Source organism: Hemiscyllium ocellatum, chromosome 10, assembly GCF_020745735.1.
Source record: "Hemiscyllium ocellatum isolate sHemOce1 chromosome 10, sHemOce1.pat.X.cur, whole genome shotgun sequence".
Classification (NCBI taxonomy): domain Eukaryota; kingdom Metazoa; phylum Chordata; class Chondrichthyes; order Orectolobiformes; family Hemiscylliidae; genus Hemiscyllium; species Hemiscyllium ocellatum.
Genome location: NC_083410.1, coordinates 4,012,790 through 4,035,242, shown reverse-complemented (window position 1 = coordinate 4,035,242; position 22,453 = coordinate 4,012,790). Strand labels below are relative to the sequence as shown.

Genomic DNA, 22,453 nt, shown 5'->3' with positions numbered 1-22,453 from the left:
TTGACCAAAACAGAGGGCATGCTGGGAAACTTGGCCAAGTTGTTGTTGTTTTCGAATGTGGAAGGGAGAGATTTCTTCAAGAAATGTGTTGCACTAATGTTCAAATGGAGCTGGAGCAAGTCATCAGCAAGTGGATTTGTGACTTTGCTCTGGCTTGTGATGTGATCAGAAGGTTTCTGGTTTGAGTCCAGCTTTGATTGTTAAGGGGTCTCTCTCTGTTAAGGGGCAGTATCTTTCTCTCTGAGACAGTCATTTGGGTTCAAGTCCCAACTGCCCAAGAGAGGAATTAGAACAGATTGAAAAATAACAATGAACTCAATCATTTACCAGCGACTTCTCTACAATGGAAGAAGAACCAGCTGAAAATTGAGAGTGAGGAAGGATTAACCCTCAGGCTTTCAGAAAAATAGCGGACGTTAGTTTCTGGTTTACATAAGTTTCAACTCTATTCATGTGTAAACTGTTTGTGTTTTAACATCAATAAATCAATCATTTAGAAAAATGTTTATAGATGGAATTGACTTTTACCTCTCTTATCCCAGAGGTTCAGAAAGAATATTCCAGCAGGGAGAAATGGACAAAAGAGACTTGGACTGGGGACAAGGTGAAATCACGAGTCTCTGGCTCCCAATCAAGACCCTGTCCTGCAGCTCATGTTAGGAGCTGATGATCGGAGATGTGAATCTTTCAGGTGGAACACAACAAACACAGCATGTGCACTGGACTGCAGCGGTCCAAGAAGGCAGCTCACTACCACCTTCTCCACGGGAATAAACGCTGGGGCCAGCCATTGATGCCTATATTCCACAGGTGAATATGTAAATAGCTGCCATATTTGGAGACAGAGCAGATACTGATATGGGTGCCACATTTTAATTCAGTTTGGGTGTCTTTCTCAGTAAGAGGACTCTGTAGCCTGTGCTGGAGGGTTATGGATAAACAGCAGCTAGACTCAACTGGATACAATGTTCCACTGGGCTCCATGTAGATGGATAGTACTTTAACTTCCCACTGGATTTATACTCATTGCTAGATTCAAACAATTTTCACAAAGTCAGCGTTTATAATTTCAACATCAAGAGAATATTCTTTATCTTTTGAATGTTAGTTAAGATCCTCTGGGCATATATATCCTTTACTCAAAGTGAACATTCCATCACCTCCAGACACTGACAGAGCCCTCCTCTTTAAGGTTATGAAGCTGTGAAGACTGAGATAGTGACCTCCACATCTTAAGTACAGTCAACAGGATTGTCATTTTTAATAAAAGATATTATTTAATAAAGGCAATTCAGAAAAGGTTCACCAGGTTCATCCCTGGTGTGAAGGAATTGTCTTATGAGCAAAGGTTGAACTAGTTAGGACTCTACTCACTGGGGATGAGAGGAATGAGAGGTGATTGCATTTTAAGGATTCTTAAGGGGCTTCATAGAGTTAATGCTGAGAAAATGTTTCCCCTCATGGGAAAGTCTAGGACAAGAGGACATAGTCTCAGAATAATGGAACAGCAATTTAAGACTGAGATGAGGAGGAATCTCTTCTCTTAGAGTGTTGTGAATCTTTGGAACTTCTTGCCATAGACAGCTGTGGGGGCAGAGTCTTTGAACTTTTGAGATGGAAATCTTGATCAGTTGGGGATTCAAGGGTTATAGAGGAAAGCAGGAGAGTGCATAAGAGGAATATTGGATCAACCATTATCCTATTGGATGGCACAGCAGGCTTTAGGGATTAAATGACCTACTCCTGTTCTTATTCCTTATGGTAAACAACTCACTGGGATGCTGCCCAGTAGGGCAAATGGAATTGCAAAGAAATACTTCAGAAAGTCTTTATATCATTGGAAGTATCCAGGCTTTATATCCGTAATCAAAGTATTTAAAATCTTTTATAGGGTCAATTAATGAGATGGAAACTAACTATTGAGGAGATGAAGAGTGAGAGATCATGGGTACAAAATACAACAGAAGAGATCAAGTCCAGACGCTCAGGAAATCCCTTCACCCAAAGGGTAGGGAGTCTTTAGGTGTCACTCCAGATTAATGGCAGGTGGAGGATCAATGTCAACATTCAGGATTCAATTGGAGAGGTGTGTGAGGATAAAGGGGATTGAATGGATGGGGGAGCAGGACAGGAAAATGTGATTTGGACATTTTGCTGATGTGGAAGTGAAAAGCCAGCATGAGCTGTTGGGCTGAGTGATCTAGCACTCACTTGGTCATCCCAGCAGGAGGTACTGTGCTGCCAGTGAGCTTCAAGCACCTAGGCAGACCCTGACACTGGGCTCGGTAGGTAATGATCGAGTACCTACTGGGAATCTTGCAGGTGATGTCTAATGCTTGACCCATTTAAAGCTTTCTGACTATGACCAGCAAGTATCTGTGGCCTAACACTGGAGGACATGTGATAGGAGAGATGGAGCAAACTGGCATTGAATGGACTTCTGGATGTGTGGCATGGTCTCGACAGTCACTGACCCACCATTTACAATGGATCTGTATGATGCAGTGGGAATGCCAATCACGCTCCAATATCAAAAACAATAACAGTGCAATGACAGAATCAAACCCAAGATGAAATGAGATTTACCCTTGTGTGGAGTCCTTTACAGATGAATGCAGCTTTTGTTTCCAAAGGAAAAATGTGAGCAGGACAATGCAGATCAAGACAGTGAAGCCCAGAATGGTGCCAATGATTAAAATGGGATCTGAAGTCCAGGGAATATCATAGGAAGACCTTTCTGTAATATATTAGAATGTTACACACATAGTCACTTCAGTCTGAGTAATTTCTAAGATTGTCAATAACATTAATTTTGATTTCTCCAGGATAGTAACTTCCATCCTGACTCCCCAAAGCATGTCCACAATCTACAAGAGACAAACCATGAATGTGTTGGAATACTCCCCACAAGCCTGGATGAGTGCAGCTCCAAAAAAACTCAAGAAACATAACATCATCCAGGACAAAGCAACTGGCAGTATTAGCCACCACAGTCACAAGCATGTAGTCCCACCACCACTGACTCCCTGCTGTGCACTATCTATAAGATACACTGCAGAAATTCAACAAACATCCTCAGACACACCTTCCAAACCCACGACCTCCTCCATTTAGAAGGACAAAGGCAGCAGATACATAGGAAGATCACCTCTTGCAAGTTCCCCTCCAAGACACTCCTCACACTGCCTTGGGAATACCTGGCCTTGATGACCATTCTGCCCTTCCACTGATGAAGCACAGCAGCTGGGTGCTCCTTTCCCTGGCCACACCAGTGTTCCCTCACATTGACTTACCAGTTACATTGAGCTGGTTCCCTGCTCCATAGATGTAGCTCCACACTATACACAGCAGTATCACTAAGAGTCACATTGACAAGGCTCAGAATGTAACTGTTCGTGCTGACGTTCCTGGAAAGCTGAACATGATCAGGGAAAACATGGGTCTTGGTGAGGGTGCCATTCACAAAGTGGCTTATCACCCACTCCCTGTTGCTGCCAGGTCGCTGGTAGTGCCAGTGGACATCAGTGTCAATCACACTGGCATTGTACATGGCACACTGGAACTCGGCAGTTTCACCCTCTGCTACCTTGCTGACCACTGGATCCTGAATGAGGACTGGATCAGCCAATGGATCTGTTCATATTGAAAAGAAAAAAAAAATTTCTAATATTTTATGGAATCTCCTCTTGGTTAAATGACAATTTGCAGAGGATAAACTGAAGCTTCCTGTGTGGATATTGCTATTTGTAATTTGAAGGGGAATGATTTGAAACATGTCAATCACTGAATGCTTTCCAATTTGCTGCTGTGATTCATTTTGTGAATAAACTATCAAGGGGAGAATTTCACAGTGCTCACGGCTGACTGATTGGAACAGATTGAGCAGCCATTCAAAAAGATTCATTCTCACTGAAAACTGAAAGAAAAAAGCTGAAAGTTTCAAACAGCCTGCAATCGGTGGTCCCTGAGCACACACTCTCTGATTCACTGTTGCTCCATCCAATTCTGTATCCTAACAGTGTGCAGGGTGTGGGGAGAGAACAGGACATTGGCAGTCAGGAATGATGCTCATTTGAAGAGTCGGTGCAGACTGGATGGGCTGAATGATCTACTCCTATTTCTATGTCCTCTGTCTGTGTCTCTTGGACTATGGGAATGAATGAGGGTCATAAGAAGGGGAGTAACCAGGGTGTGGGTGAGGAAGGGTTTAGCTCAGGGCAAGGACATCAGAGGTAGAGATAGGAGTGTCATTGTGCAGAACAGGAGCGGCAGGGGGTTGTGGGAAATGACGGCCCAAAGACTCGAGAACTGAGAGTTTGAAATTTCCTTGATAAATTACTCACATCTTAATGAGCCCTGTTTAATCTTTAGTTTAAATAATGTTGAGAAACAGATCCAGTTTTAATGTGGAACTGGCTCATGGGAGCAAATATCTCTAAAATACAGCAAATTTCAATTAAACAAATCCTTTTGTATTCTGTTAAATTCTCAAATTAAAGAAAAATACAGACTGATGGATTAATGTTGAGCTCCTGTGTGCAGCCTTGGCACTGAACCCTTCTCTTCGTGAACACAGTGTTAGATAATTATGGAGTCACCCTTTTTGCGACCCAGACCTCTCATGGGCAACAGCGTCTCCAAATAAGGCACCAATTGTTTGCTTCTTTGTTGAATTTACTCACAAACGAGTTGTAACACAACATACACAACAATTCCAGGCTAACTGAGAGCTGGAAACAAATCACCTTAATTCCTGATGTTCCCATCAATTATTGTAAAAACCCATCTGGTTTACTAATATCCTTCAGGGAAGGAAATCTGCCGATCTTTCCTGATCTGCCCACATGTGATTCCAGATCCACAGCAATGTGGTTTGTTCTTACTGTCCTCCGAAATGAACAGGCAAGTGACACAGTTTGAGGGCAATAAGGGATGAGGAACAAATGCTGGCCTTGCCAGCGATGCTCCCATCCCATCAGAAAAATGGAAGACAATTCCCTGATGAACTACATCCTGGGAGTCCCCATTGACTCATCTATTAACTGGAGCAATGTAATAAATACTGTGGCTACAAGAACAGGCCAAGGTGAGTAGCTCACACTCTGCCTCCCACAGCCTGCCTACCATCTATCAACAAAGCAGAAGTCAGGAGGATTGTGGAACAACTTGCCTGGATGGGTGCAGCTCCAACAACAATCAAGAAGCTATATGCCATCCACGACAAAGCAGCTCGCCGGATTGGCACAACAGCTAACACCTTCAACATTCACTTCCTTTTACACTCATGGACAGTGGGTACTATTGCCATTCAGTAACTCAGCAAAGCTTCTCCAACAGCAGTTTCTGAACGGACAACCTCTCCCGCCTAAAAGGACAAAGGCAGCGGGTACATGGGATAACATCACTTTCAGGTTCCCCTCCAGGGCACTCACTATCCTGACTTGGAAACACCATATAGAACTTGTGTAAACATGGAACATTTTATGCAATATTTTAAAGTTGAAATTAGGGGGCTGACTATTCCATGAGTATTGCGTTTGAGGGGATGAAATTCATGCTTAGTATGAGTCAAAAAATGGACAAACAAGAGCCAGATTGCTTTATAAAATAATATACAACAAAAGGAAAAAGGAATTATAGCCATTATTGAATATTTATCTACAAAATAACTGTCTCCATTCTGCCTGCTATACAGAATGGTACTGTCGTACCATATTCCAGTTCCCAGTACCATAATGTGCATGTAGGTCTATACATACCAGATATAGGGCTTATGCCCGAAACGTCAAATTTCCTATTCCTTTGATGCTGCCTAACCTGCTATGCTTTAACCAGCAACACATTTTCAGCACATACCAGATATACTCAAGTATCAGTTGAATTTTTTTGACTACTTTTTATGGTTAAATTTATGGGATTGACTATCACAGGGATACTACATTTGAGGGGCTGAAATTCATGTCCGTCAAAATTCATACCATATCGTTGGCAGAAGAAAAGTTAAAGTCTAAAAGAATAAAGAAAGAAACTCAAGAATTGCAGTAATTCAGAAATTCTGGATTGAAGCGTGGCAGCTGGTGGACTGGGAAGTCCAGAACGGAATTGCATAGCCAGCAGACTGGAAAGCTGGAGTGGAGTGTAATGGACAGGCACACTGACTCATAAATGTTGATCTGTTAACTATGAAGAACTAGGGTGGAGTTTTACAAGAGATATATGGAAAATTCCAGACTTTTGGATGAAAAATAGGGGGTCGACTTTTACATAAGATCGTACTACATCATCGTTCCTTCAGTGTCAGTGGATCAGATGTCACAACACCAAGGGAATCACAACAGCTCAGGAAGGCAGCTTACCATCACCTTCTCAAAACATTCAAACTAGGACCAGGATGAGGCCATTCAGCCCATTGTGTCTGCACTGCATTTCAACATAATCATGGCTGACCATCCAACTCAGTCCTTTGTTCCCACATTCTCCCCTTACCCTTTGAACACTTTAGTCCTCAGAACTATATCTAAATCTTCCTTGAAAACATTCAATGTTTTGGCCTCAGCTGCTTCCTGCAGCAGAGAAGACATTTCTTCTCAAGGGCCATTCACAATGAACAAGTACCAGCCCAGCCAGTGATGAACCCATGCCAATTATGAATGAAACAAAACCAGACAGAGACAAGAGAACGTTAAATGCAATACTGAGAACAAACGAGATGGTGAAGAAGAAAGACAGAGAGAAGAGAAAGAGTTTGAGATTGAGGAACCGGTCCAAGAGGAGAAAAAGTTTATTCAATCTGTGAGTAAAAGCTGAGAATTGTTCAATGTTTATGTTGAGCTCTCTGCTTGCTCTTTACCAGAGGAATTTAACAAATTCTCCTCTCCAATAAATCTACGTGGAAATGGTTACTGTATCAGATTATTCTAAGGTAAACAACTTACCTGTTACAGTCAGCTGGGTTCCTGTCCCACTGATATCTCCCCACACTTTACAGTAATAGATCCCAGTGTCACTGGGCTGCGTGTTAGTGATGGTCAGAATGAAGCTATTATTGGATGTGTCTCTGGAAGACTGGAATCGCTCAGTAAATCCTGGGCTCCATTGTGTGATGTTCCTCATGTCATGTGTTAAAACCCACTTCATATTATCCAGTGGTTTCTCGCAGTCCCAGTGAACATTGATGTGTTTCACTGCGACGTTCCTCATGGAGCACTGTAATCGGGCAGTGTGACCCTCAGTGACACGTTCTAGCCTCGGAGACTGGTGAATGACTGGGACACTTGAACCTTTAAGAGAAAACATGTGAATAAATTAAAACTCATTAGAACTTTCTGAAGAACTCCAATTTTGAGTTAATGAGAAAGGACAGATGCTAAGTTTGTCAGAGTGAACCAGTGGAGTTAATTATTCAAAATAACCATGAGATTATAGACCATAAGGCCATAGGATATAGGAGCAGAATCAGGCCATTCAGCCCATCAGGTCTGCTCTGCCATTCAACTATGGCTGATGTGTTTCAATCCCATTCTCCTGCTCTCTCTCCGTAACCCTTGATCCATTTGCACATAAGAATCTATCTATCTCTGTCTTAAATATACTCAATTACTTGGACTCCACAGCACTCTGCAGCAATGAGTTCCAAAGATTTACAACCTTTTGTCCGAAGAAATTCCTCTTCATCTCAGCTGTAATTGATTGTCCCTTCCCTGGAAGGCTGTGCCTCAGATCCTATCTCTCCGATAACCATCTACTCCATGTCCAATCTATCCAGGCCTCTGAGTATTCTATGATGAGACAAACTGTATTCACTGCTCACAATGTAGTCTCCTCTTCAATTGGGAAATGAAACACAGACTGCGTGACCACTTCTCAGAACACCTCCATTCTGTCTGCAAAAACAATCCTAACCTCCCAGTTGCTTGCTACTCCAACACACCATTGTGTTCCCTGGCCAACGTCTCTGTCTCAGTCCTGCTGCAGTGCTCTCGTGAAGCTCAGAGCAACATGGAACGACAACGCCTCATTTTCCACTTGGTGAATCTGCAGCCTTCTGGAATTAATATCAAGTTCAACAATTTGAGAGACTGAGCATCTTTCCTCATGCTTTCTCCCTCACCATACTCCAGGCCTTGTTATTGCACAGGCAGCTACCATACACTACTCATTGTTAGCCATTAACTGTCCCCATCAGCAGCTGCTCATTCACCCAGACTGACCATTAGCCACTCCTTTGCCTGTCCAACAATTTTTCTCTCACACTGGGCTCTATCTACATCGATTATTTACTATCACCCTCCTCCCCACCCCATCTTCTGTATAAAAAAAATCATCATTTTCCTTATTGCCATTACTTCTGCACAATGGTCACTGAACCCACAACATTAATTCTGATTTCTCTCCATAGATGATAAGATTTTCCAGTGCTTTCTGTTTTTATCCTTATAAATGGAATCAGAAGCACTCTCTTGAGTGTTATTGTTTGAAAGACAAAGCATTAATGAGTAAATAGAAACCATCCTAAATCCCAGGCGATGAGGGATGGACAGTGGTCCATCAGGTGGTCACTCCATCTGATGACCAGAATGAAATTTTACAAATCAGCTCATGAAATTCCAAAGGCAGGTAATTTACAAATGAGGAACACACAGTCTAAAAATTTTAAAATGGTTTTATTTGTCAGGATTATATAAAGATGTTACATTTTACCAGACAGGTTGGTCCATGTCAGGGCTTGGGGAATCCTCAACCCTCAATTAAAGATTCACCTTTAATCTTGATCACAGCTTTTGACAAACTGTTTAGCAGGGTATTAATAGATTGTGTAAGAGCGCGACCGAAACCCAGGAATGGCAACCAATGGGTTACTGCAGTGGTTCAAGAAGGCAGCTCAGCACCATCTTCTCAAGGGCAATTAAGGATGGGAAATAAAAGCTGGCCCAGCCAGTGACACCCACGTCTCACAAAACAATTACATAAATTGCTGAACCTGAGCTCAGCTTCTACCCCACAGTGAGTCCATCCCCAAGATCACTCTCCATCACCTCCTCAATCTTCTTGATCACAAACTGATCTCCAATTCATTCATTAGGTCAGAGGTTATTGCTGAAGGAGATTGTCACGTAAACTCTACTTACTGGTAATATTGAGCTGGCTTCCTCTTCCATAGATCCTTCCCCAGATGGAGCAGTAATAGACCCCAGTGTCACTGGGTTGCACATTTGAGATGGTCAGAATGAAACTGTTACTGGAGTGGTCTCTGGAAGGCTGGAATCGTTCAATGAACCCTGGGCCCCATTGTGTGGAGCCAATTCCTGGATCTATTAAAACCCGCTCCATAATTTGCTCTGGGGACAGTCGGTTCCAGTAAACATCAGTGTGTGTCACTGAGGCGTTCCTCATGATGCACTGTAATCAGGCAGTGTGTCCCTCGGTGATATGTTCCAGGCTTGGAGACTGGAGAATGACTGGACCAGTGATACCTTAAAAGAAAAATATAACAGTAAGTTCATTCCCACAAGAGCAGATTCTCTGTACTCCCTGATGGAAAGGATCTGACAGGGTGGTAAGAGTTTTGAGTTAAACAGAGAGAACAGGTTGTTACACTGAACAATTGAAATGCAACTGTGACTGATTCAGATAAAATTTGTCAATAAACAGAAATTATCAAATAAAAAGTGTATTAAATAATATTTCTCAACTTTCGGCAGAATCTGCTCAACATTTTGGAGGCACCAATTTTTTTCTGCTGCAGGTTCAAAACTCATCTTCACTGCCATTGAGAAGGACAAGGGCAGCAGATATATAGAAATACTACCCACTGCAAGTTTCCCTCCAAATCACTCATTACCCTGTCTTGGAATATATCTTTGTCTCTTTGTAATTACTGTAATGTGGTCAGCCAGATAGATGTCATACAACATGAGTTTCCTGTTTAACCTGTTCCAGTCAGGGAATCCTGGCTGACAGATAAGAATACGAGTGTCAGAGGTCCTGCTTGTTATCGACCAGGTCAGATAACCCACTGACAAAACAACTTGAGGAACCTCTGCCCATTTCTCATCTGCCTGGGCACATGATTGTCTCCATATCCTCGTTAAACACATTTTTTCAGTTAATAACATGCAGGGATACATTTAGATTCTTTTTCTGTGTATGCCTTTTGATGCAATTGCTGTAATTCTTCATCTTTCTACAGTACCTCAGTTAATTTATCTGAGCTAAAGATGTCTGCTTTGTCATCTATCTGTTCCTGGTTTGTCTCAACCATCTGAACAGACAGGGTACCTGCTAAGTCTATTTCAACTTTCTTATTAGTACGCTTTGCTCTCTATTTTTCTTCTGGTGACTTTGTGACCTCATTTCCACACAGTCAGGAAAAATCCCAGGAGATGTGTCCTGCAGTCATTCAGTTGCCTGAGTTTCTATCGGCTGTCCAATCACCATAGGTAGAACCTCTACCTGTGAACTAGTTATATCATTAGCAAGGACAGATTGTATTCCGAGAGCTGAGAGTTTGTCCAGTACTCCGACCATGACTTCACTGGGCAATCTAAGCTCATTTTACATAATTGACATTTCTCTCACCTTGAATTCCTGGTGCTCGCACCTTTTCTGGCAACAGTCCTTCAGAAGTACATATATCCTCACCTTTCAGCATCACAGATTGAGAAGGTCATGTATCTCTTAAAATCGTAACCTCTTTACCAGCTGCTCCTGGCCAATGCAAGCTTATGCTCACTAAATCAAGCAGGGCAAACCCAGTAAAACCCTTCTGCATCCTCTCCAAATCCTCCATATCCTTCCTATAATGTGGCAACCAGAATTGAAGTGTGGCCAAATCAAACTCTTAAAAAGCTGCATCAGGACATCTTGACTCTTGTACTCAATACTCGATCCAATAAAGGCAAGCATTACATGCACCTTCTTTACCACCCTCAGTTTGCATGACCACTTTCAGGGAGCTGTGAACTTGAAATCCAAGATCCCTCTGTACATCAATGCTATTCAGGGACTTGCCATTAACTGTATAATTTTTCTGAACATTTGATCTCCTAAAGTGCAGCACCTCACACTTACACAGATTAAACTCCATCTGCCATTTCTCTGACTTTTTCTTCAACTGATCGATAACACACTGTATCCTTTGACAATCCATAACTCTGCAGATCTTTGTATCATCTGTAACCTTACTAAACTACCCATCTACTTTTTCAACCTCGTCATTTATATGTATATATTTCACAAAAGATAAGCTGAAATTGTAAGGGAGTTACTCAAACACTTACGTGTTTCAGAGAAACAAACAAGTGTAGTAGAGGTAGATAAACTCGAATTACAATTGAGGAAAGTGGAGTTAGAAGATAAACAAAGAGAAAGAGAGGAAAGAAAGAGGAAGAGAGAAAGAGAGAAGAGAGGGAGAGAGAGAGCAAAGAGACAGAGAGAGAGAAGGTTCTTAGCTGAGCAAAGAGAGAAAGAAGAAAGGGTGAAAAAAAGAGAGAGAGAAAGAGAGAGAATTTGAATTTGAGAAGTTGTGACTTAATCAGCAAAGTCAAGTTAACAGAATGGGGATTAAAATAGAAAGTCGTGTTTTATGCATATAAATATGTCAAAACTGCCACATTTTGAAGAGAAAGATGTTGAAGCTTTCTTTATTTCATTTGAAACATTGGCTTGGCAGATGGAGTGGTCCGAGGATTTTTGGGTCATGTTAGCTCAGACTAAACTGGTAGGCAGAGCTCGTGAAGTATTTGCTGTGCTATCAGATGAGGGATCAAGAGATTATGAAGAGGTGAAATAGGCTATTTTAATTGCATATGAATTGGTACCAGAAGCATATAGACAGCAGTTCGGAAACATAAAGAAGGAACCAGGTCAGACTTATGCTGAGTTTGAAAGAATTAAACATGGTCATTTTGATCAATGGGTGCATGCCTTGAAAATAGATAGGATCTTTGAGGCTCTAAGAGAGATTGTTCTGCTGGAGGAGTTTAAAAACTCACTTCCAGAGATTGTAAGATTTCACATGGAGGAACAGAAAGTTCAGAAAGTGAGAAGGGTAGCAGAATTAGCAGATGAGTACATGTTGGTGCATAAGACAAGTTTCCAGCCAGAATTTCATCCTGTGAGGAATAGAAGTTGGGAGAAGGGGAGATCCTACATTACGAAACTAAGAGTAGAGAGTACTGGTAAGAATTTGCCACAGGATAAAAAAGAAGCCCAAGAGGGTGTAAAAGAGGTGAAAGGTCTCAGGTGTTTCCACTGTGGTAAAGTGGTACACGTAAAGTCACAGTGATAGTCGTTAAAGAAAGGTAAAAACAAGGACTGCAGATGCTGGAAACCAGATTCAAGATTACAGTGGTGCTGGAAAAGCACAGCAGTTCAGGCAGCATCTGAGGAGCAGGAAAACCGACATTTCGGGCAAAAGCCCTTCATCAGGAATCAGGTTATTAAAGAAAGGCAATGTGGGAAAAGATGTGGTAAAGGAAGCTAAGCCAGTGGCCTTAGTGAAATTAGTAAGGGACACCTCAAGAAGAGCCGAGGAGCTGCAGGAGAGTGCACAGCCTAGGCAGGGGATGGGTATGGAGTTAGTTCCTGATGTCTATAAAGAATCTGCCTCTGTGGGTAAAGTTTACTCAGAAAGAACAGGGAAGAAGGGCAAAATGGTATAATTTTGAGAGATACAGGATCTAACTAGTCGCTGATAGTAAGACATTAGTGAAGATGCACTCTTCCTGATCTGTTACCTGAGAGTATGGAAATTTGTAGGATAGATGGACAGAGATTTAGCATTCCCCTATGTAAGATCAGGTTGGTGTGCCAACTTAAGACTGGGGAAGTTACAGTAGTGATGATTGACAGAGCGTCAGTTCCAGGAATTCAGTTTGTTCTTAGGAATGATTTGGCAGGATCCAAGGTGGGAGCAACACCCGTTGTTGTGGAGAAGACCAAGGAGGACCAAGACACTGAGGAGTTAAAACAGAAATATCCTGATATTTTTGCAGACCGTGTGGTAACCAGATCCCACTATCATAAGTCACAGCACGAAATAGAAAGTAAAGAGAAAGATGAAAGAGTTGATATTCACTGAGAGTACACCCTGTTTGACGTTATGGTGCAGAAAAAACCTGAACAGACAGACGGTCAGTGTTACGGACTAGGCTAGACCACTCAAAACAGTCTTAAGCAGGCAGCCCAGACCATAACTTCACAATTTGTTTCAGTAAGTGAAAATTACCCGGAGTAAATTAATGAGGTTGACTACTAAATTTTAAAACACACAATAATTTCTTCACAAAATTACACAATGAAACACAAAGAACAGAATAAAGAACCCTTACAGAACTCAACCTATCCAACTAGACTTAAGTATGCTGTTCCAAATATACACAACAGTCCCAATAACTCCCTTTAAAAATCAGTATAAATGGAATACATGCTTACAAGTTGACATTGAAGGGCAGAAGAAGAGAGAGAGAATTTCCACACAGCTTGCTGTTGAACCCGCAACCAGTTCAGGACTAAATTAAACCACTCAGCTAGAAAAATGACCACTCCCCTTTCTTTATACAGGTCACTTCTAAAATATGACCACTTTGGCCTGCAGTCTCATCTGTTCACAAATAAACAAAAGGCCTTTCAAAATCCTTTTCATCTCTGTACCAAACCAGACTGATCATAGCCTGGCCTAGTTTATTATCACTCTGAAAAAAAAACAAGGACATTGTATCCTTGAGAAAAGAAACAGCTTTTAAATAAAGGGACTAGCTTTGTGACATCTCCCTCCTTAAAAACAGGACCATCCACACCACAAGATGGCTTCATTTTTAACCCTTTAAAACCTGGTTAGTAGTCTAAACACTCATATACACTATGCTGACTTTAAACATGCAAACGTGCACAACCACATGCAAATTCAGGCCACGGTACACCCACCACCAAAAGCCTCTGTATCTCATTTGAGTGTCGGATGCACTTTTCGCTAGATTTACCACCAAGCCTGCCTTTCGAAGTCAATCGAACAAATCTGATAAATGCTAAAATGTTCTTTCCATGAGTGTCTAAAAATCACCAGCAATATCCTTAATAGTCAGTTTCTGAAATGTGCCTGGAGGGTTTTTCATGCCAACTGATACAGTTCATTTGGTATTATGAAAATCAAAATTGCCTTTACTCTCTCTGATGGATGTACTTGCCAGTAGCCTCTGAACAAGTCTAACTGAGAAATGTAAGTTGCTTGTTCCACTTTTTAGATACAGTCCTCCAACCATGAAATTGGAAATGCATCAGTCTTTGTAACGGTGTTGACTTTGTGATAGTCCACACAAAACCATTTGGTAGTATCTGGCTTTGGCACCATGAGTTTAGGAGTCCTCCAGTCACAGTAACTCACTTCAATTTTGCCATCTTGGAGCATGCGCTCTATCTCCTTCTGAACCTGCGCCAACTTTAGAAGGTTATGCCAATAAGGATGTTGCTTAATCGGGACAGCATCTCCTATCTCTACATCATGCACAATTAGGTTAGTACTTCCCAGTTTGTTTCTACATATTTCCCCATTGGATAATAATAACTGTTTGAGGCCTTTTTGATTTCTTTTTAGAAGGTAACTCAATAATTTTATCGCAATTTTGACAACTTCTCATTGTCCAATTTGATTTGAGGAATGTCCAATTCAGAATACTTTGAACTTGCTTCTTCCTTCTGTGCTGTAATCATTAACACTTTCTCCTTTTGCTTTCCTTCCCTATCATTATACCTTTTGAGCATACTCATGTGACACACTCTGAGATTTCTTCCTGACTGGAGTTGTTATCAAGTCATTCACCTCACTCAATTTCCTCCCGATTTGATATAGTCCAATAAACTTTGCTTTTTAAGGCTCACCTGTTATTAGAAGTAACGCCAATACCTTATCCCCAATTGCAAAATTGTGAATTTATAATTTCTTATCCTCTTCTTGTTTCATTGTATGCTGTGATACTTTTAAATGCTGTCCAGCCAACTCTCCAGCTCTATTTAATCATTCTCTAAAATTTGACACCTAGTCCAAATGGGTGGTCTCTGAATTCAGACTTATTAATTTCTCCTTAATCAATTTCAACAGTCCTCTTAATTCATGTCCAAAAATTAATTCAAATGGACTGAATTTGGTCGATTCATTTGGTGCATCTCTGATCGCAAAAAGTACAAATGGAATTCCCTTATTGCAATCATATGGATAATCCTGACCATAAGCCCTCAACATGGTCTTTAGTGTTTGATGCCATCTTTCTAGTGCTCTCTGTGATTCCAGATGGTACACAGTAGATTTGAATTGCTTTATTCCCAAGTTATCCAGAACGTCCTTAAATAGTGTGGATGTGAAGTTTGAACCTTGATCTGACTGCATTTCTATTTGTAGTCCATATCCTGTAAAAAAAATTAAGTAATTCTTCTCCAACACTTTTAGTTGTGATGCTGCATATTGGGATTGCCTCTGGAAATCCAGTCGACATATCCATTATTGTTAATAAATACTTATTCTCACTTTTTGGTTGAAGTAGGAGATCCATGCAATCACTCAAGACTCTTGTGAAAGGTTCATCAAATGCTGGAATGGGTATTAAAGGTGTAAATTTTATTACTACCTGTGCCGTTCCTATTAGCTGACATGTATGACACATCTGGCAAAATTCAACTACATCCAGGTCAGTAAAAATGAATTTGTATTTTAGCCTGTGCTTTCCTCACCTATAAATGACCTCCAAGTGCTAGCTAATGTGCCACTTGCAGCACCTCTTTTCTATACACTACTGGCAAAACAATTTGATGAATCTCTGCCCATTTTTCACCTGCTTGAATGTGTGACAGTCTCCATTTCCTCATTAAGGCATCATTTGTTAAGTAACAACACACAGGAATGAATTCACTTTCCATCTGCGTAAATGCCTTTTAATATAACTGTTTCAACTCCTCATCTTTCTGCTGTAATTCAATCAGTTTTACCGAGATAACAATACTTGCATGTTTACCTATTGCTCCTTCTCTGTCTCACTTATCTGATCGAAGAAAGTTTCTGATAAAGCTATGTCAGCTTTCTTATCTGTGCCTTTTGATCTCCCCTGCTTCACCTTGTGCCTCTGTGATCTTGTGATCACACAATCAGAGAAAAGTCCTGGATGAACATTCTCCATGTCTTCAGCTGCCTGTGTCTCCACTGGCTTTTCAACTACAGTAGACAGCATGCTGACTGGTGAATCAGCATGCAAGGACAAATTGTATTCCTGGAGCTGAGAGTTTGTCCAGTACTCCTACCATGACTTCTCCATTCTTCACTGGATATTCTAAGCTCACCTTACATAATTGAGCACTTCTTGTCTCCCTTTGAATTCCTGTTGCCAGTACCTTTTTCAGGCAATAGTCCCTCAGGAATGCATATCTCATCATCCTTCTGCATTACAGACTGAGAGGATCCTGTGTCCATTAATGTAGTAGCCTCCTTACCCGCTATTCCTGGCCTGTGTGAATAAACCAGACTGATTGTGCCCGGCCTAGTTTATTGTCCATCTGAAAGAAATCAAGGACAGAATATCCTTGAGAAAAGACACAGCTTTTAGAAAAAAAGGGACTAGTTTTGTGACATCAGACAGAAATGTTTAGTCCTGAAAGATAAAGAGACTTGCAAAGGCAAGATGGCATGATAAAAGATCTATATGTGGATGCGTACTCTGAAAAAGAGGCAGATAATATTCCGAAGGGTTATTGTCTGAAAGATAAAATCCTAAAACAGAAATGGAGACCGTGGCAGGTTCATGCAGAGGAGAAATGGGCCAACATGCACCAAAATTGTGTTGCCGGTAGCGTACAGACGGGAGTTGTTATGGGTAGCACATGAACCTCGTGTAGGAGATTATCTTGGGGTTCAAAAGACTCAGACTAAAGTAAAAAAAAACATTTTTATTGGCGTGGAATGCACAGGGATATGATTAACTTTTACCATACGTGTAATCGATGCCAAATGGTTAGATGTGCCACAGGCGGTCATAAAACCACAACTCTGTTGCCAATTCTCACATTTGAAGAACCTTTCATGCGAGTTAAAATTGATTGTGTAGTTCCCCTCCCCAGAACTAAAAGTGGGAACCAGTACTTGTTAACCATATTGGATGTGGAAAAAGTGAGGACTGCAGATGCTGGAGATCAGAGCTCAACAATATGTTGCTGGAAAAGCGCAGCAGGTCAGGCAGCATCAAAGGAACAGGAGAGTCGACATTTTGGGCATAAGCCCCTCTTCTTGAATCAGGGCTGAAGAAGGGCTTATGCCCGAAATGTAGATTCTCCTGTTCTTTTGATGCTGCCTGACCTGCTGCGCTTTTCCAGCAACACATTTTTAAACCATATTGGATGTGTCTACCAGATTTCCGGAGGCAATTCCATTACGGAGTATCAATGCAAAAAGGGTAGTAGAAGACTTCGTAGCTTTCTTCATATGGTATGGTCTACCCAGAGAGATTCAGTCAGAACAAGGGACAAATTTTACTGCTGGCCATTTAAGAAGTTTATGGATAGCTTCGATATACAGCACTTTAAATCCAGTGCCTATCAACCTGAATCCCAGGGAACTTTAGAAAGGTGGCATCAGATCCTGAAGACCATGTTGAGAGCATACCATCAGGATTACTCGAATGATTGGGATAAATGTATCCCATTCGTATCGTTTGGTAAAGGGATGCTCCAAATTAATCTACTCAGTTCACTCCCTTTGAGTTAATATTAGGTCATGAAGGGACAGGCCATTCGAAATTAATTAAAGAAACATTGATAGGACCAAATTCAGAGACCTCACACTTATTATTTATCAGAGGTGAGAGAGAGATTAATGAAGTTGGTGAGTTAGCTAAACAGCACCTAAAGAGGGCAAAGTATAGAATGAAGCAGGGAGCAGATAAAAGCTCTGAGACTCGGATGTTTTCCCGAGGAGATGGTGTGTTAGTACTGTCACAATGATAGGGGATCCCTTCAAAGCCAGGTTTAGTGGTCCCTGTCAAATTGAGAAAACATTGAGTCAGGTCAACTATTTAGTTAAAGATGTCAGATAGAAAATGAAGGCATTGAGAATGTCATGCGAACAGGTTTAAACCATATTATATGAGAGAGAAATAACTGGAGAAACCTGTGTTAGCTACTGTCCCGCAGAGTGAGGAATCAAATCCAGATGATTTTGATTTTGATGCGCCTCAAAATAGATTTAAAAATGAAAAAATCCTTGAGGAATGGGATAGGTTAGTAAGTTCTCTGTCTCAGGAGCATAGAACGCAGTTGAAAGATTTGTGACTGCAGTATCAGGACATATGTAAGAATCAGATGGGGAGGACAAATGCTATTGTACATGAAGTAAACTTCAGGAATACTGCTCCGATAAAACAACATTCCCAGCGGCTTAATCCTTTCAAAGCCAGACAGGTGCAGAAGGAGGTGGAGGTCATACTCGACGAGGGCATAATTGAACCAAGCCAGAGCGAGTGGAGTTCGCCGATCATCTTAGTTCCTAAACCTGATGGGACTCAATGATTCTGCATGGATTAGCGGAAGGTCAACACCATTACAAAATCGGACTAGTATCCAATTTTTCGATTGGAGGACTGTATCAAGAAAGTCAGACAAGCCAGTTATATCACTAGTTGGACTTAATGCATAGGTTATGACAGGTACCTTTATCGGGAGACGGTGAAATAAATTTCTGTGTTTGAAATCGCAAATGGGCTATATCAGTTAAAAGTGATGCCCTTTGGAATGAATAACGCACCCGCCACATTCCAAGGACTCCTGAACAGAGTTGTGATTGAGTTAACAAACAGTGCAGTCTATTTGGACGATGTAGTGATTTTTAGTAAGTCCTGGAAACATAACATGATACAGTTGGCAGAGTTCTTTGAATGACTATTAGAAGCGAATCTGGTGATAAACCTAAATAAAACTGAATTTGCAAAAGCAGAGGTGACGTTCTTGGGTCATAACATCAGTCATGGAAGGTTGACCCCATGGAATGCAAAGACAAAGGCTATTGAGGAATTTCCATGTTTAATCTCGAAGAAAGAGGTGTTTTGATTCTTAGGATTGAGCAGATTCTATTAGATGTTTATTCCAAACTTCAGCAGTGTAGTGGCACCGTTAACCAATTGGCTGAAGAAGAACACAAAGTATCAGTGGACAGAACAATGCTAGGAGGCATTTGACCATTTGAAAGCCATATTAACAAACAAACCAGTTTTAGCTACACCAAACCTTTCAAAAGCTTTTCAAGTTGCCATCGATGCTAGTGACATAGGAGTTGGAGAAATATTCCTACACGAAGATGATGGGGTTGAAATGTCAGTTTATTACTTTTCAAAGAAGATCAGCATCCACCGGAAGGAATACTCCACAAACGAAAGGGATCTTTTGAGTTTGGTACTGGCCTTACAACATTTTAATGTGTATGTCATGAACAATGTGTCAGAGACGGTTGTGTACACAGATCACAATCCTCTTACATTCTTGGAACAATTTAAAGACACGAATATGAGTTGATTTTGTTGAAGTCTTACGTTACAGACCTGTAGTTTAACAATCATATGAATCACAATGAAAGAATGTAGACGCAGCTGCACTATTGTGGATTTAACTGAGTGAGTTTAGATGAATAGGTATATGGGAAGAAGATAAGGTGAACTTAAATTAATGTTAACTGCATGTTAGGGTAATGTGTTTAAAAAATAGAGAAAAAAGTGAAGCCATCTTTTCATTATGATGGTTCAGTTTTTCTTTGGGACATGGGTGGTGGGGGGGGAGGTGTTATGAAGATGTGGGTGCACTGTGCCTTTAAGAGAGATAAAACAGCAGAACCACCTGACTCAATTAAGTGTTCTGAAAAAAACCATTTAGTCAAGCAACATGAACAGCTGGATTCCTGGAAAAGACAAAACAGATTTGAATTAGTTGAAAGAGAAAGAACAGGCCTACATCCCCGGACATAGAGGCGAAAGGATGTGGTGATTGTAACAAGTTCAGCCAGGTGGACATCTCAGAATATGAATTCCCTGTTGGGGCTGTTAACCTGGTCCAATCAGAGAGCCCTGGCTGAAAGATATAAACAGGAATGTTAGAGATTCTGCTCACTCTGAGAGCGGGAAGCTGGACCTCTGTCTAAGAATGTCTGCATGATTTAATAAAGGCCATCTGGGTCATGGGATACCGGCCTTTGTGGAGTTACTTCACCCTGTGTGCTGTCATTTTAAAAAGAGCTTGGGATGCAGCTTCATAGTTTCTTGAAAGTGAATTCACATGTAGAGAGGATGGTGAAGCAAGTATTTGATACACTTGACTTTGTTGGACATGACATTGAGTACAGCAGTTGGGATGTCATGCTATGGCACTGCAAGACGTTGGTGAGGCAACCTGTAGAATATTGCTATAATTTCTAGTTGCCTTTCCATCTGAAAGATGTTGTTTAACTTGAGAAGTTGTAGAAAAAATTTCAAAGGCTTTGCCAGGACTGAAGGGTTTGAGCTATAGGGAGATGCTGAATAGGCTGGGACGTTTTTCCTCAGAGAGTTGGAGATTGAAGGGTGATTGTATGGAGGTTTATAAAATCATGAGGGGCATGGACCCCAGGGGTATGAGGACCTGAGTGGTAACTTTTCCAAGCGGATAGTTGTGTGCATATGGAATGAGCTGTCAGAGGAAATAGTAGGGGTGGGTACAATTACAACATTTAAAAGGAATCTGGATGAGTGTATGAATGGGATTCATTGAGATGGTTATGGGCTAAATGTTGACAAATGGGTCTATATTAGATTGGGATATCTGGTCAGCAGAGATGCATTGAATCAAAGTGTCTCTTTCTATGCTGTATGACTCTGTCTGTATTTCTCAATCAAAAAAACAGCAGGTTTGATTCAGTGGGTGATTTTAAAGTCTACAGCATTGATGTGGACTCCTTTGGTGCCAGAGATTTCGATGGGGCTGAATTTATTCATTGCAAACAGGGAGGCTTTCTTGAAACAATATGTAGATGGTCCAAAAAGTAACGAAGCTGTTCTGGATTTTGTACTTGGGAATGAACCTGGTCCATTGATTGAAATTATAGGGTTTAGGAAATTGAAATCATATAACGCCCTTGAGGAATACAAAGGAAGCAAGAAAGAACTGAAATGTGGAATAAAGAGAGGGGGGGTGGCAGAGGGGAGTGACCATGAAATGTCCTTGGCACATTGGATTAAGGAGAAACCCAAGGTATTTTACCCATTAATTGGAAACAAGAAGGTAGCTAATGAAAGGGAAGGGTCACTCAAGGGCAAAGGAGGTAATGTATGCATGGAGCCAGGGGAAGTGGTGTGGTCCTTAATTGCATCAATATTCAGAAAGGAGAAGGACATGATGATGATAAAATCAGGGAGAGGTCCTTAATATTCTTGGGCATGTTGACAAAAAGGAGGAGGTGCTGGATGGGTGGTTTGAAAAATATTTTATTTGAAAACACCCCAGGGCCTGATGGGAGTGTCCCAGGATACGATAGGAGGAAAGAGAGGAAATTGCTGGGGCCCGCAAGAGGTCTTTATATCCTCGTTCGCCACATGTGAAGTCCCAGAAGCCTGGAGAATAGTCAATATTGTTCGTTTGTTTAAGAAGGATAATAGGGAAAATCTAAGAAATTATAGGCTGGTGAGCTTTACATCAATGGTAAGGAAATAATTAGAAAATATATCTGATCGTTTTTTTTTCCTTATTTGGAAAAGCATGGACTTATTAGGGATAGTCAGCATGGCTTTGTATGGAGGATGTGATATCTACATATTTGATAGTGTTTTTTGAAGAAGTGACAAACATGACTGATGAGGATCAGACAGTTGGTGTTGTCTACATGAACATTACTAAAGCAGTTGACAAGGTCTGTCATGGTAGGCAGGTGCAGAAGATTAATTCACATGGGATCCATGGTGACTTGGTACATTGGATACAAAATTGGCTTGGTCACAGAAGACAGGGGGTTACTGTGGCAAGGTGTTTTACTATCTGGAGGTATGTGATCAGTGGTATTCTGCAAGGATCAGTGATGGGACCTCTGTTGCTTATCATATATGCAAATAATTTGGATGAAAGAGATGCATAAGAGAATGGTCAGGGAGAAGGTAGGGCCGATCAGGGATAGCGAGGGAACTTGTGAGTAGAGTCTGAACAGATAGGGGAAGCCCTAAATGATTTTTTTTGCTTTGGTTTTCATGAAGTAAAGGGACCTTGTTGTGAATGAGAACTTTGAGGAACTGGGATACAGGCTTCACCAGATTAAGATTGATGAAGTTGATGAGCTGGAAATTTTGGAAAACATTAAGATTGATAAGCCCCCAGGTCCAGACCAGATTTATCCTAGGCTACTCTGGGAAGCAAGAAAGGAGATTGCCAAGCTGCCAGCAAAGATCTTTGCCTCCTCACTCTACATGGG

General features: G+C 41.2%; 1 gene segment (V, D, J or C); it reads right to left on the bottom strand.

The window, feature by feature from the left end:
• Window positions 1-9,405: 9,405 nt before the first annotated feature.
• Window positions 9,406-22,453, bottom strand: part of LOC132819269 (T cell receptor gamma variable 9-like) — a 31,709-nt gene continuing 18,661 nt past the window's right edge. Inside the window, 1 exon segment of the V gene segment in view lies at window positions 9,406-9,473. Coding sequence covers window positions 9,406-9,473 — 68 coding nt within the window.